The sequence below is a fragment of the Garra rufa genome, chromosome 12 (assembly GCF_049309525.1).
Source record: "Garra rufa chromosome 12, GarRuf1.0, whole genome shotgun sequence".
Taxonomy (NCBI): domain Eukaryota; kingdom Metazoa; phylum Chordata; class Actinopteri; order Cypriniformes; family Cyprinidae; genus Garra; species Garra rufa.
In genome coordinates this window covers 40595743-40615058 of record NC_133372.1, presented here as the reverse complement: position 1 = coordinate 40615058, position 19316 = coordinate 40595743, and the positions used below count along the sequence as shown (strand labels likewise).

Genomic DNA, 19316 nt, shown 5'->3' with positions numbered 1-19316 from the left:
AAGTCTCTCTCTGCTTGTAGGTCTCAATATCATTTGCTTACTTTTTAGTATAAACAAAATTTGTAAAAGTATGTTAGATCAAGCCTTTAAGCAGCAATTACGACAGCCGTGCAACTATGAAATTTGTTTTTGCCTCTGCATGCACAGTAAGTCCAAAAAATGATGTGAAATTAATCTTTTGAGGGGAAATGTCAGACATGTTTTTCACTCAATAAGGAGTGTTTTTTGTTAGTTTCCTGTCTTTTTTCATATGGTTTTATTTCTTAAACACATTTAAATAACTAATTAAAGTCTTTGCTTATTAAAAGAAGCAGGTCTGTGCATCTTGATGACATGCTGGCATTTTGTTCAGAAAAGGTCACGTGAGATATGAAGCGCTTCTTGAAAAATCTGTCCACACAGTGGTGCACAAAAGATCAGCCCCCTGTGACAATAAAACCAATTATCTTTCACTGTCTAAACCCTTATTTGCTGGAATATGCAAAGACCTTTGTGTCAATATGATGTCGTACTCTAGATTTTTAAAAAAAGCCTGCTAACCTCAGCTTTGAAGGCTAACTTATCTTTGCCGTCCCCACACACGATCCGCTCGCTTTAATAATACAAATAGAGAACTCCTTTTTGCCTATTCACGAAGGTCACCAACATTGAAATTGCGTCTGTTAGATTGTCTACTTGTCATTTGAAAAGTAAGACATCCTTTTTTGTGCATAGGTCTTTTTTTCTGTTTTTAAGGTACAGATTTCATAATAGATTGGAAAAGCGTGCATTGGCATCGTTTTGGCTGTTATTTTGTTTGAACAGTGCTAGAGGAAAGATGCTGCCAACAACAGAGAGATATGAAATTAAGTTTTGATAAGGTCATTTATTTTTCCTCTAAATATATTTCCTACAAATTGTGGTTTTGAAGTAGCTGCCCTGTATGAGTTCCAGCTTCACTTTGTAATTTGTTTTCATTAAAGGGATTGTTCACCCTCTATAAATGACAGTTCTGTCATCACTTACTCACCCTTATGCCATTCCAAACTCTTTCTTTCTTCTGTGGAACACAAGTTTTTGCAACAATTTTTTTAAAGAATGTACTAGCTGCACTTGTCCTTGCAGTTTAAATAAATGTGGACTGGAGCTTTTAAGCAAATAAAAAACATCTTAAAAGTACCATAAAAGCTACACTATATACTCTGCCAGCCAGAAGTTTGGAGTAATTCAGATTTTTTATGTTTCTAATGCCAAGACTGTGTTTGTTTCATCAAAAATGCAGTAAAAAGAGTAATGATATATTTGTGAAATTGTATTGCAATTTGTTTTTATCTTGATATATATATATATAATGTAACTTATTTATGTGATGGCAAATCTTTGTAATTATTTTATATATATATATATATATATATATATATATATATATATATATATATATATAATATATATATATATGCCAGTTTAGCATTTTTGTAATCCTTCCCTGTGTTTGTCTGTGTTTCATGAAAATAACTATTAAAAAAAAATGTATCCCCCCATATTTGCATGTAGTACCTACTGTAGTATGAGTATACTTTATAACCCTCTACACACACCTTGGCAATAGAATTGCTATTGGCTAGTAAATATATTTGAGACCCTGAAAGTGTGATGTGGATTTATACATAAATAAGCTTTCCATTGATGTATGGTCTGTTAGGACAATATTTGGTCGAGATACAACTATTTGAAAATCTGGAATCTGAATGGGCAAAAAAAATCTAAATATTGAGAAAATCGCCTTTAAAGTTGTCCAAATGAAGTTCTTAGCAATGCATACAGTATTACTAATCAAAAATTAAGTTTTCATACATTTACGGTAGAGAATTACAAAATATCTTACTGGAACATGATCTTTACTTAATATCCAAATGGTTTTTGGCATAAAAGAAAAACAATAATTTTGACCCGTACAGTGTATTTTTGGCTATATTTGCTACAAATATACCCATGCTATTATAATATGATATTATGATATCAAGCATTATTTAATAGTAGAACTTGTAACCATGTATGAATGCATATTAAACTTAGGACTGGTGGTGCTTATTGTTGGTCATTCAGTGTTTCTGTAATAAAAAAAGGGGGGGGGGGGGACCTAACATTAATACTGATAAGATAATAATAATACTATGAATTCTACTAGTAATAACAATGTAAAACGCACTAAGGATTAATGAGCTGCTGGGTTCATGAATATTAATCACATTGTCTGTGTTCGCTCGAACTGATTTGCTGAAATCAAAACAGGAACGATAACAGGTGAGCGCCAGCCAATGAGATTACCGTTTGCGCATTAGTTCTGCCTTCTACAGAAGAAACCGGCAGTAGTTCAGAGCGAAGATTTACTCACATTTGTGAGTGATTTGCTTGCATTGTAGTGATGCCATGTTTTACTAAGTAAAGCAGTGGAGGCATGTTTCTGAATATTTTGCTTGTAAACATCTTGTTCACAATTCTAATATGGAATGTAGTCTGAAATCAGTTATTCTGAACAGCTCTTTGCGCACTGAGGTAGAAACACTCTTAGGCTATCATCGGAGATAAACATTCAGCAAAGAACTTTAGTTGAGTATGAGTATGAATCATATTTGGCACATTATTGTGTATTCAGACACAGTCTTGATGGATGGCCCTGGCAACAAGAGACATCAGTGAATTAGGAAGGGATGCTCTCTGCGTCCAAATTTTCAATCACCTGGATTGAAGGCATCTTTAAAAGGGCAAAGATTGCGCTTTTAAAGAAGAGACTTTCATTTATAAAGTTATGTCTGTCATACATCTGACTTGCTATTCAGACAAAATAACAAATTGAGGTGCATCATCTGTAGCATGTTTTTGGTCCAATTGATGTATTCACAGTTACCATTTTGAGTGCCAGAAATAGGATAATGCAGCTCCAAGCCTGAAGGAGATCTAGATGTTACAGAGGTCTTTCCTAAGCTCTTCTCATACTATTAACAGGATCACTTGAAGCAGTAGGTCTGGCTTAATTTCAGCTTTGGAATTGGACTAGCTCAGCTGTATAGGCTGCTTTAGGCCGTCTGAAGTGTAGAGGTAAACATGAGATAGATGTATTGCTGGCAGCTCATGCCTGTCATACGCAGTCTGATAGCATCAGAGCCTGTGCCTCCATGTTTAAAGGGTCATTCATCAAGGCTGACGTTTTTATAACGCCTTTTTGTTATCGCCTCTCTCTCCTAACCTGATTTGCCTCACAAGTTTGCCTGCAAATGAAGTTGGCAGCTTTTTGCATAAGCCCATCTCTATCCTTGCCGCCGAAAATAAGTCATTTTTCCTAATATGCAGTGAAGGAGGAGAAACTCAATACATTTACACTGAGTTGAATGGAGTGTTTGCTTACTGGCTTGTGACTGGCTGATATGAGCGAGAGCGCATTAGGGGCAAATACTGCGTTTCCCATAATGCACGTTTTACTGTGAATTTAAAGCTGTTTTTTTTTTGTTTTTTTCTACTGCAAATGAGATTTTAATGCTACAAGTTCCCAATAATTTAACTTTGCTTTTTAACCCTTTCAAATAGAGTATCAAGCTAATTAGCTTATAAATCAAGAATTTTTCATAAAATGCTTTAAATCTAGGCTTATTTATCAGTAGACAGTTGTTGAGACAGAAGGAATGGAGAAGGATGAGATATGATGGACAGCAAGTGAGTGATGCAGATCTGATCATGTTGGTAAAAACTGATGATGGCCACCTGTGTGTGTATGTCAGCACAATCGCATCATTAACCGCGGCCTGCCAGATGTGTGATCCTGCATCTGTGCTCACGTTAGACAGAAGAAACAACGAGAAGTTAATGGCACGTATAAATATGCAGAAGGTTACAGTGGCCCCATAAAAGTATTTGGACACTTAAAGGGTTAGTTCACCCAAAACTGAAAATTAGCCCATTATTTACTCCCCCTCCAGGCATCCTAGTTATATATGACTTCCTTCTTTCAGACAAATCCAGTCAGAGTTATATTAAAAATATTCTGGCATTTCCAAGCTTTAGAATTGCATGGGCAGGTGTTTCTCTTCATCAGTCCAAAACAAGTCCAATATAGTGCATCCATTCATAATAAAAAAGTGCCTCACATGGCTCCGGGGGATGAATAAAGGCCTCCTATAGTGAATCAATGCATTTTTGTAAGATTAATATCCATATTTGAAACATAAATGTACTGGTCGTACACAGAAGCCCTTTCAGGCAGATGACGTAGGACGACGGCGTTGCATATGCACCGGTGAGTCTAGCACAAATCAGCGTTTGTTTATGGGAGCAAAGGAAGCAAAGTTTCCTTACTTAAGCAAAGGAAAACCAGTTTCCTCTTAGCTTATATTGAAATCCTCTGACAGTTTTCTTTACAAATCCTCATTTTGTACATCTAATTCATGACCGCTGTTTAGATTTCTCCATGGCGTGTTTGTTTGTCACTCAACGTCAACATCAACGTCATATGTCATCTGCCCGGAGCTGCTTCCGTATATGACCAGTTGGCGCAAGCTAGATTAAAATGATTATTACATTTTGAATATGGATATTTTTCCTACACCAATGCATCGATTCACTACAGGAGGCCTTTATTCAACCCCCGGGGCCATGTGAGGCACTTTTTATTATGGACGAATGCACTTTATTGTTTTGGACTGATGAAGAGAAACACCTGCCCATGCGATTCTAAAGTTTGGAAATGCCAGGATAATTTTTTATAGAATTCTGATTGGATTCGTCAGAAAGAAGGAAGTCATATACACCTAGGATGCCTGGAGGGTGAGTATATAATGGGCTAATTTTCATTTTTGGGTGAACTAACCCTTTTTGGTGTGTGAATGACATTGCATTAGATAACAAAATAATACAGTCATGAAGCGTAGAAAGTGTAGCTGGTGAAGAGGATTATGAAATGTTTGGAAGTGTGAGGTAGGAAGAGGTCTGACAGCATGTCAGCTGTCTTTGTGTCCACACACACATAGTAAAGACGCCTTGTTCTCATCACATCTATAAAGTATTAATAGTATCAAAAACACGAAGATCAGAAGACGAGAGAGGCTCCAGTGAGGACAATAGGGAGGGGATGAGGAATCCGGTACAGAACAAATGAAGAATAAGTTTAGCTCACTGCCAGAAGACAGAAGTTTACGGCTTTTTGTGTAGCGATTCTCTCCGGATGTCTCAAAATGTATCATTAAGAAGCCCTCAAACAGTTTTAACATCACATTCTGTCAGGCAGACAAAGACTTTGGCTATAACTGACTCAGTTACCCTGACTGTGCCATGATAATAATGAGAACACGGGGAGAGTTGCCAGATCCCAGCGTCCCTGTGCATGAATGTGACTGATTTATCGGAAGGGTTGCCAGATCATGTTTCATTCACACATTAAAGAGCAATTTCAACAAAAATTGGGCTTTCTGAGGTTTCGATTTTCACAGGTGCCAGATCATGTTTAATGCACGTGAAGGAACAGTACAGCAGAGATGATACGGTCTGTATGTTCAGGCTTTTGTGCTTCACTAGTTCCAGATGGGTTTCATCGTACAGCCTTGGGAGAGAAAAACAAGTCTTCTACATATATGACCCCATCTGAGGCTGATTGATTCACCCAACCAGAACAGTCAATTAGTTAAAAACCACTGTATGTAGTGATGCATGATGGAACAAATTTATTTTAATAATGCTTTCATTTTTTTCTGATTTTATTTATTTTATTATTTTACAGTTTTATATATACTTTTTTATTTTATTTAAATTTTTTGTATTTTATTATTATTTTTTTATTAATATTATTTATATTAATTTTTCGTACCTTTATTAATGCTGCTACATTAAAGGAGAAGTTCACTTCCAGAACAAAAATTTACAGATAATGTACTCACCCCTTGTCATCCAAGATGTTCATGTCTTTCTTTCTTCAGTCGTAAAAAAATAATGTTTTTTGAGGAAAACATTTTAGGTGCCCCTGAGTTTGTATCACTGTTTTACCTTTTTTTTTTTTTTTTTTTTTTTGGCATTTTGGAAGTTCAAACTCGGGGGCACCATACAAGTCCACTATATGGACAGAAATCCTTAAATTTTTTCCTCAATAAACCTAATTTCTTTACGACTGAAGCAAGAAAGACATGAACATCTTGGATGACAAGGGGGTGAGTAAGTTATCTGTAAATGTTTGCTCTAGAAGTGAACTTCTCCTTTAATAAAGGTACCAAAAAGCAATACTGGATGGATTGATAGATACAGTTCATTATGCAATATCTAGTTACTGACATTATATTTTCTTAAAAGACGTAGTTGTGACTGTATGAAATTTGGCCGCCAAATTTTACTGAGAGTGAAAAAAAATTAAATAGAGAAAAGACACATCATAAGGTCTGTGAATTAACTTTTATCTCTCAGTCCATTCTCTGTTGCCATTCTTTCACAGAGACGTCTTTTAAAGATAAACCTTCACTAAATTGCACCATCACCCATCTGGTTCATCTTTAAAATGTGCTTGTTTTGAAGCACTTTGTCCATGAAGTCTTTCTTTAATGTAGACACTTTGCAGACCACCATTGTTTCTCTAGATCTGTCACGGTAAATGGCTTGTCTTGTGTGTGCTGGACAGGATGAAGATTGCACCACGGCTTTAAGTGGCCACCATTCAGCGCTCTTGTCTGACATTTCAGAGTCTTGTCTTTGCCCCAAGGCTAAAGGATGAGTCTACAGTTACCAGACTCTTCCACACACAAGAGTCTTTCAGTGATATCAAGGGAAAAGAGGCACTTAACACAACCTGTTATTTCTGAAGAGCATCTCAAAGTGTTAAAAGTTGAACTTGGATGTCTTTTAGCTATCAGAAAGTATATGTATGTATTTGTATTTGTAAATGTGTGAAAGCATTTCATATTGTTGATTTGATTCCAGGGTTTGGCTGAGGGACAAACGGCACCATGGGAAACTGCCAAGAAGGATGAGAACCGCAACAAGAACCGCTATGGAAACATCATCGCTTGTGAGTACTGAAACAACAAGGACTCCATATTAAATCGTTATATAAAATTTTGGGTTTCATTCACCTAAATAACTGAACCTCACTTCTCAATCGCACCATTTGGTATTTCATTATGCTTAAAAAGGTATCAGATTGAATTATTAGCAGATTCATGTATGGTTTTTACAAGTTAATTTAGGGTAAGAGCACAGTTTTGAACCACTTTGTTTAAAAAAGTACCTTGGTGTTACACTGGTATATTTAAATATGGTATTTGGTATAAATATGGTACAGTATACGTTCTTATACCATAGAAATACCATATGCACATGGTTCGCCAGGGTATTTTAAAGAATACTTTCAAAGATGTGATGGCAGTGTACCATGATAGACTTTGGTAATTATTTAGCTTATTTAGCCTCATTAAATGATATCTGGTTGTTTTCATTATATTTCTTCTACAACATTTAGTTGTCACTGTCACGGTGCTCTTAAAATGAGATGAAACATTGGGCCAAATGAAATAGCTTGTCAGTCGCTGATGGCCAGCGGGTATTATGATGAATTTGCTATTAGTTAAACCCATTTAATTATACAAGTTGCTAATGAAAACTGTCCATCAGGCTGTTCATCAGTACAAAGGATCATTTTTGTGGAAAAACTGTGAAAAATGGAGATAAGGGTGATGGCGCCAGGTGCTTAGGGTGTTGCTTTGCTTGTAACTTTGACTTTAGCCTGTAGTAATTTAGCAAAAACATCCTGGTAATAATTAAATGGCTGCTTAAAGATAACTAAACATGCTTATGTGCAGGCAAATATGTCCCATCTTACTATATATGATGGTAGATTAATGCTTACGACATGTGCTGCATTTAATATAACCAGATGCATTGCATAATGGGTTTTTAAGTAACTGAAAAGTCTCAAGTCGACCAGCCAATGGAGAATGTTGTTTTGTGAAGCATTTCATTATGTGAATGCATGTTTAACCACCCCAAATTGGAGCAATGTCTTACAAACTGAGCCAAGAAAAAAATTAACCCACAAACAAAATTGGCCGTGCATCCGTTGATTAACTTTGACAATTTATGGGAGACGAGGAAAGCCGTTTCAATTAGAGACATCTGTCCGGTCTCGCTCATCCCTTCAGTGTTTCAGCAGGCAGTGTCAGCCATTCAAGCCCATATGGTCATCTATAATTCACGAGACTCTACACCCAAAATAAACTGTTATTGGCAAACATTTACATATCAGAGAACGAGAAAAGGGGGGTGGGGAGATTGGGAAGACGGCTCGTATTCAGTCCTGCTTGCCTTCAGAACAGATTTCTCCCTCTCTGTGTATGCTGAGATTTTTATATCTTTTCCAAATTATTCCTCATTAGTATATTTCGTCAATTATGGCTTGGAGGGAGGGATGTGCAGAAACAGAGCATGCTATGATTTGGCGCGGGCCGTTTGACAGATGCGTGCTGTTGAGCCCCTTTGCGCGCTCTGTTTGGACTGAGATTGCAGGAAATGCTTTGGCAGCAGGTTTGAATAGGAACGGATGAGTCACAGCATACCTAAGGGTCTCATCCCAAAGCAGAGGACAATGACATCACAGAGAACACGACACAAAGAGAAAATGCGGAAGGTTGGTAATGGAAAGTAAACAGAGGGCTTTTAAAAAGCAAAGATTGCAGCTCTATGCGTTCTTGAAATTGAAGTATTTTTACAGGAATGTGATGAATGTATAAAAGTTATAAACCATGGTTCAATTAGTTTTCACAAAAAAACCAAGCCAAGGGCTACCGACCATGTTATGGCCAAAATGTTTGCTCTTATTATTAATAATATTGTTATTGTTGCTGCTGCTGTTGTTGCTTCTGTTTTTTTGGTTTTTTTTTCCCCCTGCAGTAGTCCGTTTTATTCAAACAGTTTTGAACATTTTTGTATTCAGATACAGAAAACTAAAGAACTTTGCCTGTTGAATATTAAAAAAACAAATGAACAAACAAAAAATCTGGATCTCCATGTCTGCCATGCAAGTCAACTGTTCATGCTCAGACTGGGTCTCTTTTCTCCACTTTCCCTAATTGCAAATTCAGTTATTAGATCTGTCAGCATTAATAGTTTTATACTTCGATTTTTGGGGTGATCAAACTGTATCACTGTGTCCTATAGCGACGTGATAAAAGGTATATTTTCCATGTAGTTTTTGTCTTAACCATGCACGAAACAAGCAAAAGTGATTCTATTTTCTAAATGGTTTCTATTTTATGTGACGTCACGGCTGGAACAACATACAAACTATGACAGTGATAATTTTAGGTAATGATTATGTGCTTTATTCATTGTTAATATGGTCTAATGTGAGTTTAAATATCATATTGCGTGACATTTATAGCAATACTGAAAGCAACAATGGATAGTTTACATTAGATATTGAAAATATATTAAAGCAAACATGTACATTAAAACTGCGAACTCAATGCGAACCAACTAGTGTTTCAGATGACAAAGATGGTATCAGTCACTCAGTATAGTTTTAATAATGTTAAAAAGGTTTAATATTTATTAATTATTTTTAAAACTTGTCCATTTTGTTAAGAGTGCAGTGCACTTCTCGTTTTTGAATGGCTGTGATATTTGTTTGGAGGCTGTCTACACTGGACGCGACAAGGCGGCCGCTGCAAATCATTTGAACTTTGTGAAAAAGATAAAAAACAAAACTTAATTAGCTTTTATTTTTATATGTTTATATATTATTTTAATCTAAGTTTAATATGTATACAATCAAACAAATTTATTCAGACAGCTTTAACATTTCTCACATTATCACAGTTTATTCGCTACAGTTTAGAAAATGGTAATGAAATATGACAAGAACTGTGTCAGAACAGTTCATCTTGACAATTTGATAGAATGGTATGTAAGAAAACATGGTCCAAAACATCGTTAAACGATTGCAGAAATGTTATTTATTTTAAGGGTTTAAAGTGTAGTCTTGTTTAACATTATATAGACCTATTCTTGCAAACGTGCTGGCAGCAGAAATCACACAGAACAGAATGAAATGGTATAATTTCATATCAAATAAATGATTAAACTATTTAATAATGGAACTCAAAAAAACATAAGGCCATTGCTATGACAACTAAAAACAATGATAATAAAATGCCGCGATTTCAGTATTCATAAGGATTTGTTTTTAGGTGTCGTCAATACGTCAGTATTATACGTTAAAGTGCTAAAATTACGTATGTATTTGTACGTTTAGATGCTGTAAATACGTCAGTATTGTACGTTTTAGTGTCTGGAAAAACGTAAGTAAATGTACGTTTTCCTTGTTTATTTTTATTTTTATCTTAATTTTATTTTTGGCCATGCAAATAAAAAAAAAGTTAGCTTATCCTAACACCAGTATGTGTTCTTAAACATAAATTAGAAATGTTGCCTTGGCAAACTTAAAGTTGAAATTACTAAAATGATTACAATTAAAACTGAAATTTTATTTATGTAAGTGAGGATAGCAAAATAAACTGTGACAAATGTGACCCTGAAACACAAAACTACAAAATCCCATCTGAAAGCTTAATAAATAAGCTTTCCATTGATGTGATCTCATGATAATTCGTATGTATTTTACGTAAAATGTAGTTCTACAAAACCATGCAAATACTGTGTAACAAAAATTAGATGGAGCAGTTTTCTTATGAATACTTTGTGAAAGAAATATAAGTACTCCACAAAAGTTTGTCTCAATGCATTCTGGTATTGCGTTATCCACAAAGGATACATGCAGTGTTGCCTCAGGTATTTGCCAATATGAAGTGGGATAGTTAAAGGCATAGTTCTCCCAAAAATAAAAGGTCTGTCATTTACTCACTTTCATGGAAAAAAAAAAAAAAAAGATTGTAGTAAATATTGTAGTGTTACAGTGGGTTGTTCTAAAGTTGTTCGGATCCCAAAGTTCTTCAAAATATCTAATTTTGTGTTCTTTTTGTTGTCACATTTATTAGCTCTACTTGTAGTGCAGATTAAAAATGTTCCTATAATGTCTTAAAATGAGGTGAATTCACTGAATAAAAGTCTCACATGATGCAATTCATGTCGCGAACACCAACATCACACAGTCATCCCATGAAGAGGGACGAAACCCCCAACGGATAACCAGCACACATCGGCTCATTATCCAAACCGTCAGTCATTTTAACCAGTTAGTATCAATGCCTTTGTGGATCTGAGGTTAAAATATGCAAGGTAAGGCACCTGCTGAATAATAAATGTCCAGGTTGTTCATCTTCATTAGTCCAAACACAGAAGAGAGCGTGTCTTGCTCTTTTAAGTGCTCTGCATGCGTGGATCCGTGTGTCTGGATGAAGACACCTTCTCATTTCTTCTCTCTGAGCTCCTCAAATTCTGACATTTATTCCCTTCACGTAGTGCTGCCAGAATCGTCAGGTTCCCTTGAAGTCTTTGCGGCAAAAAAACTCCTCTGATGTATTGACCAAAGCTGGAGTATTAGCATTCACATGAGCCGTGTAGTGTATTATGCTCTCGCTGTTTGTTTGTTTATCGTCATCGATTAATGCTCTTAACCAAGAATAAACACCTTGTCAGATTCATACCTCATTTACATTAAAATGATTAGTGGATTTAGGCATCATCAATATTTACAGGATGCTTTTTCATAGCTCAGAAAACTGCTTTATTCAAGCATTCACTTTTTAATTTTGATTAGAAATCTTTGAACTTATATTGAACTTCCACTTTTGATTGCAGAAAGCAGCAAAAGTTTCCATTTGACCTCCATTTAATCTCATTACTGTCTAGAAGAAACCAATTGAGATATTAAAGAGTGATGTTTGTATCCTTAAGCTAGTTATGTAAACTAATAGGATCACTTCATTACAAAATGGTGTTAATAACCGATAGAAATTAATTTTTTTAATAAGAATCCTTGCGTATGTGGCAAAATAGATCCTTTTTATTGCCGTTGGTGCAAATTAACCTTCTGAAATGAATCCCTTTCAGATTAGGATGACACTTGTCCTAACACCAAGCTCTCAAAGCTCAAGCGTTGGCATAAACACTTCTGCTTCTTTCTAAACCCCTCTCAGGTAGACTTCATGAGCAAAGCGTCTTATCCCAGGGTGGATGGAAATGGATTAAACTGGATTATAGTGCCTCGCTCTCACGCCACGAGGCGTATGCGACAGCACTCGGCCCACTTGACACAGGAACCTCTTTTCTGCCAAGCAGGGATTTAATAGGCTGTTTAGGTGTATAATACACTGGGGCCAGCTGACAACACACTGAGGTTATGTATAAGAGCAGTGGTGAAGACACAGGCTTAAGAGCGCTGATTAAGAGACTGCTGACATTTTTAGGGCGGTACTTTTAAGCACTGCTTTGGTCTCTTTGTGTTTCATCTACTTTTAGGATGCATACAAAATAAGAGAAGATTTTTAATTTTACCACTGCACCTGAAATCCATTATGTTGGAGATTGTAGCCTAAGGCTTCTTTTTGTGTTTTGTTGTCGTTGTTCAATGATTGCATCTGTATGATTAGGCCAGTAACAAATGTAATGGCCTTAGAAAGTATTGGGAAACTATGATAAACTAAAAATGATAATAAATATCATGGCACTGAATTATCTTAGTGACCTTGAAAGTCATTGCAAAAATAGCTCAGAAGCTTGAGCAGAATTTGTTTGCCACTGTAATATTAGCTTATTTTTTCTAATTTATGCAGTATATTCTTTTCTTACCATATTATCTGCTGTACATAAAAATGGGTGGTTGCTAATGTGTTGCTATGCAGTTTAATGGGTGCTCTGGATGGTTGCAGAGATGTTGTTATAGGGTCACTAGATTGTTCTAAATGTTGTTCTAGTTTTTAGGATGTTCTAGGTGGTGGGTGTTGACGTGGTTGCTAGGGTGTTTCTATGCAGTTGTTACTGTGTTTTAGGTGGTGGGTGTTGATATGGGGGTTGCTAGGGTGTTTCTATGCCATTGTTTCTGTGATCTGGGTGGTTGTGTGCATTCTTTGGGGTTGCTGGGGTGTTCTTTGTGGTTGCTAAGGCATTGCAATGATGTTTCTAGGGTTTGCTATGGGGTTGCTAGTGTTTCTAGACATTTTCTAGGGTGTTGCTATGGAGTTGCTATAGTGTTATTGGTCGTTGTCTACTGGCCCAAGTCAAAAAGCTCAGCTAGATATGGCTCATGAAAAAAACATAGAAAAGTAACTCTAACCACTTAGAAAAGTAATAGCGCACCTGTCCTCATTTAACTGCATGACGTGAGGAATCACTGACTCATGACTGTGGTGCAAACAGTGCAGAATTAAGACAGAAACTTTAAGGCAAAGTCTACTCATCATCCTATGTCACTGTAACGTCTCTCTAAACAGGTGATCATCCAGACATCTGGATAGTTTTGCAGGCTGACTCAGAACTACTGTACCCATGCATCACGGCACTCGTCTGTAGTCCGGTCATTCTCTCCCAATTAGAGCTTTGTGTCTGGCCCCTCACTGCGGAAAAGAACCCTGCTGAGCGCTTGCTGTTATGACAACTGACTCAGTGGCGTCTAATTAGCCCCGTCTCTTTCTCTCGCTCTCTTTCCGCATCCCTCCATTTCCCTCTTTTCTGCTTCCCTCACGCATATTCCCTTTCGAAGCAGAGAGGTCAGCAGACAGACCAAAGCGGCGGTGAGAGACAGCTGAGATGTTTGTGAGGCAAGCGAGGGAGAAGGAGCAAATAAAAAAATCTGAAGTTAAAAAATATAAGTTTTGAGTAGACAGAATAAGAAACACAGCAGGTTTGGACAGGAAGGAGGGGCTGTCTGGAAGTAAACAACCTTCACGACCCGCTTACAGCTCGAGACACGGACCTGCTTCTCTTCAGAATGAAAACACGGAAAGACTGAGAGAAATCAGGAGGGATTGCACGGAGCTGCCTGCCATCAGAGAACATTCGTTGGCTTGGAGTCGACATGCCTCAACGGCGCATTTGCATTCTCCATGTGATCAAAGCAGAACGCCACACGGGTTTGCGGAGCTAGTGTCAGACCTTTCCTTTACCCCTCCTCTCTTTCAGTTTCCACCCTCTTCCCCTTTTCCAGAAGTGTCGTCGTAATTGCCAAGACACGTAGCTTCACCTTTCAAGGTGGAAAGAAGCAGTGCCTGAGCTAAACATTAGCAGGTCAAGTCTTTATAGCGAAGACAAGATGAAGATTGGCGGTACTGGAGTAATTACATCAATTACATCACTGGCCAACTGTACATCCACTTTGCTGGATGGTAAAATGGTCTGATTCTTTTTGTCAATTCCCAGAGTGCAGTGCTGAACTTGGGGCACCCAGACTTGAGTTGCTTAGAAACAAGAACTTTTTTGAAAACTGTTCCCCATCATTATAGATATTTTTAAAAAAGATTGTAATTGTCCTGCTTATGCAGGAAGTTACGCTGAGGTTTCAGAGGTATTTTCAATAAACATATAATTCATCAGCACCACTGGTAAATCACACTAAATCCCAGCCAGCAATGACATGTGGGGCCCAGATGGGTTAACTGTTCCATGGGAACTGTGTGGGCATGGGCTTTGGCTGGGTGAAATCAGCGGGTCCCATGTAGGTTTTGTAGTATGAGTCCCACATAGGAAGCCCATATAAGCTGATTACATGGGCCCCATAAGGAACAGGCATGGGCCAAGTGGGCATGGGTTTGATCTGGGAACACATATATGGGTCTTGCATGACATATTTATGTTCCAAGAGGGCATGGGTTTGATCTGGAAATGCATATATGGGTTCTGCATGGCATATTTATGGGCCAAGTGGGCACGGGTTTGAACTGGGAATGCACATATGGGTCCTGCATAGAATTCTTATAGGCCAAGTGGGCATGGGTTTGAACTGGGAACACAAATATGGGTCCTGCATGACATATTTATGGGCCAAGTGGGCATGGGTTTGAAATGGGAATGCACATATGGGTCCTGCATGACATATTTATGGGCCAAGTGGGCATGGGTTTGATCTGGGAACACATATATGGGTCCTGCATAGCATATTTATCGGCAAAGTGGCATTGAGTTTGAACTGGGAATGCATATATGGGTCCTGCATGGCATATTTTTGGGCTGAGTGGGGATGGCCGGATGGGTTTGATCTGGGAACACATACTATATGGGTCCTGCATGGCATATTCCCCACTGGAAACACAAGTGTAGGGACCTCGATCTGCAGGTCCTGGTGGGGTGGTGGTGAGGGGCTTGTCCTGGGTTGTCCCAGGTTGGATGAATATGGGTGAGTGGGTGGGTTGCGTGGAGCGAGGGAGGGTGGAGGTGGGTGTTGGCTGGCCCCCATGTGGATCCCGGGTGCAAACCCACTTTAAACCCCTTTGGGCAGGTGGGGCCCAAATGGGTTTGGCATGAATTGCCCAGTTAGGACCCACATAAGACTCTTACAGATCCCATTTAAAGCCCATCTGGGTAGCCATGTTGCAGAGCCCACTTTGGACCCATTTGAGCAGGTGGGGCCCAAATCGGTCTGACATGAATTGCCCAATTAAGACCCATGCAGTACCCTTACAGGTCCCACTTTTAGTACGTCTGGGCTTCCACGGCTGGCCCCAATGTGGATCCCGGGTGCAAGCCCATAATGGGGCCCATATTTGCCGCCCATGAAGCCCTCATCTGGGCCCCACATGTCATTGCTGGCTGGGATGTGTTGTCTTTTATTAAAGGAGATTGATTATATCAGGGCTTTACGCTTACTTTCCTTTTTAGAAGTACTTGTTACCCGAATAATTTCAGGAGCACCTTCTAATCAATAATCAAAAAATCTGATGAGAATTTGCCTTCCCATTGTTGCAAAAAAGGCATAGAAACCTATAAAGCTCCCCTCAGCCCAAACACTAATATGCTGATCGGGTCAGTCGCACATGGTGCTCCTAAATATTTTTTTCATAGTCGCATGCAGTAGTATTCAGTCGCAAATGCGACTAAAACGGTCGCACTGTAGAGCCCTGGGCATGGTTCTCATACTGAGTTGATGTTGGTTTTTGTTTTTGAACTCAAATGTGCCTAATGTATTTAAGTGATATATTCACATCCTAGTTGACCCTCGAGGGAAAAAAAGCAGATTTAAAACTGCAAATTAGTAGAAATGTGTGTAGAGTTGGACAGTTTTCTCTGTCCAAAAGGTGGTTGTTTCACACACATAACCCTTGCTTGGGTAAATTACATTGACTGTGCGTATAGTACAGTACAGTACAGTTGTGCTTCCTGGACAGCTCATGCATGTGTAGCTCCCCTTAAAAGTGTATGTGTAACTTTAGACCGGCTCTTCTGTGAATATTTGACCCCACAGACGATCACACTCGTGTCCGACTGCAACTGCTGGAGGGAGACCCCCACTCTGACTACATAAATGCCAACTATATAGACGTGAGTATGACATGTTATTACACATATTACAGTTAAAATGATATTTATTAATACATTAATTGTTTCATTTAGAATATTATTCAGATGTATTATGTAAATGATTATCCATTACTTTTATTTAGCAAGGATGCATTAAATTAATCAAAAGTGACAGTTGTCAACATTGATGATAATAATATTTCTTGAGCAGAAAATCGGCATATTAGAATGATTTCTAAAGGATCATGTGACACGAAGACTGGAGTTATGATGTTGAAAATGCAGTTTTGCTTCACGGGAATAAATTACAGCTTGAAATGAAGTCAAATAGAAAACTGTTATTTTAAAATATAATAATATTTCACAATTTTACAGTTTTTATTGCATTTTCAATCAAATAAATGTCTTCTTTTAAAAGGCATTCAACAAAACCTACACTTTTGAACTGTAGAGTACATTTATATACATCCAGATTTCAATATTTTCCCTACGTCATGTTAACTAAACATACAACAAGCTTCACATATACTGATAAAGAAGTAAAGATCTGCAAGTTTGAACATAATATTTATGACCTTTAAAGTCTGTGTATTGCGTAACCACCTTAAAATGTCAGAACAACTTCACTCTTTGCTGTCAAAGACGGGCTTAATAGATAAATGCAACATTTATGTGCTACGCTCCTGAGAGCTTTGCTTACAACGAATGAGGGATACAAGGGATTTCTGTGCTTAAAGCGCTGTTCTGAGTTTCTGCAAATTACTCTAGCAAATGCTCCATGTCCACAGCTAGCGACAGCGCAATTGAAAGTGCCTCCCTGGCTGCTCCAAATCCACTAACTTGATCTAAACAGCATAATGACACAGTCGATATGATTGTGATCATTACAAAATGGGAAGTAAACACGTACGGATATGCTTCGGCGCGAGGCTTCTCGCCCCGCAGCAGCTATAATCAGGCCACCCAATCTCATTCCCGATAATAAAACAATTACGGGCTCCGTCATAGCGCAGACCCGCTCGTAAACCGCAGCGGTGCTTTAAAGCCTGACATGAGCAAGGCTACATTGGTCACCAATTTGTTTCACAGTGGTTAAAATGCTAATGAACCCAAGGCGTCAGAAAGGTGAAATTACGATGTCTTGTAGAGTGCTGAATTGGATTCAAACAAAGTTTACTTGAAGCAAGTTCATTGTTGCATGCGGTTTGTGCAGGTATGAAAATTTGTTTCATTTGAATAATTGTCACCTTTCTCTTTCATTCTGTTTCCCAGGGCTACCACAGACCAAGGCACTACATAGCCACACAAGGTAATTAACAAAACACATAACAAAGGCACGGCATTTGCAAAAAAAAGACAAGTCTTCTAACATTCTTCACATCTGTTGCTATATGCAAAATAGAAAGTATGCTTAATTAGAACATCTAGACTATATGTTGGTGACAGTACCAGTGTACACTAGCTTTTCTAGTTTCCAGCATGCATCTGTGTGATATGCTGAGTCACAATGTTTGTGCAAGCAGCTTCATAGCATAGCGAAGTCATTTTGCACTTCATAAGTTTCAGATTTATAAATGAGGTTGTTTTTTTTAGCTTTATTGGTTGTATTTAGTGTAAAATGTTTGTAAATTAAGTTTAATGTCACCCTAATTGAGATCAGCCCCCTGTTTGTTTTTTTATCAGCATTAAATATCAGCATAGCTCTGCTAGAAATTATATCATTTTTTTCGTATTTAAAAAGATACCGCCCCCTTAAATAGTCTCAGTGCAGTTTTAGCAGTTGTTAATGTAGTTAACTAGTTTAAGTAACGCTTAACTGCAGTTTGTGCATCTGCAAAGTGAAAAAAATTAACATTACTTTTTACTTTTCAGATATATTTTTAGGATTGATGATTTGAAGGGAAATGTTTGGTGTTTGCACATGGGTTTACTCTTTACAAGAATCAACTCACACCATGAAGTGGACAGAATAAAAATGTTAAAAGAATAAAAATGTCAATTTGAGTTATAATTAAAAATTTTGACTTTATTCTCACAACCAAGATTATCTCACAATTCTTCAAAGAAAAATCAACTCATTCTTCCTTTTCCCTCGTTTATATTCCACACTTCTGGCTTTTTATGGTCCTTAGAATTGAACTCGCTATTGTTAAGTTGAATCAAGTTATAAAGTCAGAAATATGAGATCTAAACTTGCTTTTGCAAGAAATCAGAATTGTGAGATAAAATGGGTAAATAGGTTTAAATAGTATTTCATGCTGTTACTGTTGGGCTATATATTATGTCACATTTCAACTGCATATGTAAATATTATGTAGACCTATTGTTTAAATTCAGTTCAAATTGCATTCTATAAAAATTATTTGCATAAATATATACTGTATGTAACCCTGGACCACAAAACCAGTCATAAGGGCCAATTTTTTGAAATTGAGATTTTTACATAATCTGAAAGCTGAATAAATAAGCTTTCCATTTGGTGTATGGTTTGTTAGGATATGACAATATATGAAAATCTGGAATCTGAAAAAATTGCCTCCAAATGAAGTTTTTAGCAATGCATACTACTAATCAAAAAATATATTTAGTAGGAAATTTACAAAATATCTTCATGGAACATGATCTTTACTTAATATCCAAATGTTTTTTGGCATAAAAGAAAAATCAATCATTTTGACCCATACAATGTATTGTTGGCTATTGCTACAAATATACCTGTGCTACTTATGACGGGTTAAAATATAGATAGATAGATAGATAGATAGATAGATAGATAGATAGATAGATAGATAGATAGATAGATAGATAGATAGATAGATAGATAGATAGATAGATAGATAGATAGATAGATAGATCTCAACAAGAAAGACCAACCAATGATACATGCTTACATACTTGCATGC

The 19316-nt window shown here is 37.3% G+C and overlaps 1 protein-coding gene across 1 annotated transcript in view; it reads left to right on the top strand.

The window, feature by feature from the left end:
• Positions 1–19316, top strand: part of ptprt (protein tyrosine phosphatase receptor type T) — a 335410-nt gene that overhangs the window by 283391 nt on the left and 32703 nt on the right. The window contains 3 exon segments of the mRNA XM_073852511.1: positions 6931–7018; positions 16358–16434; positions 17686–17722. Of these exon segments, the coding sequence (XP_073708612.1) occupies positions 6931–7018; positions 16358–16434; positions 17686–17722 (202 nt within the window).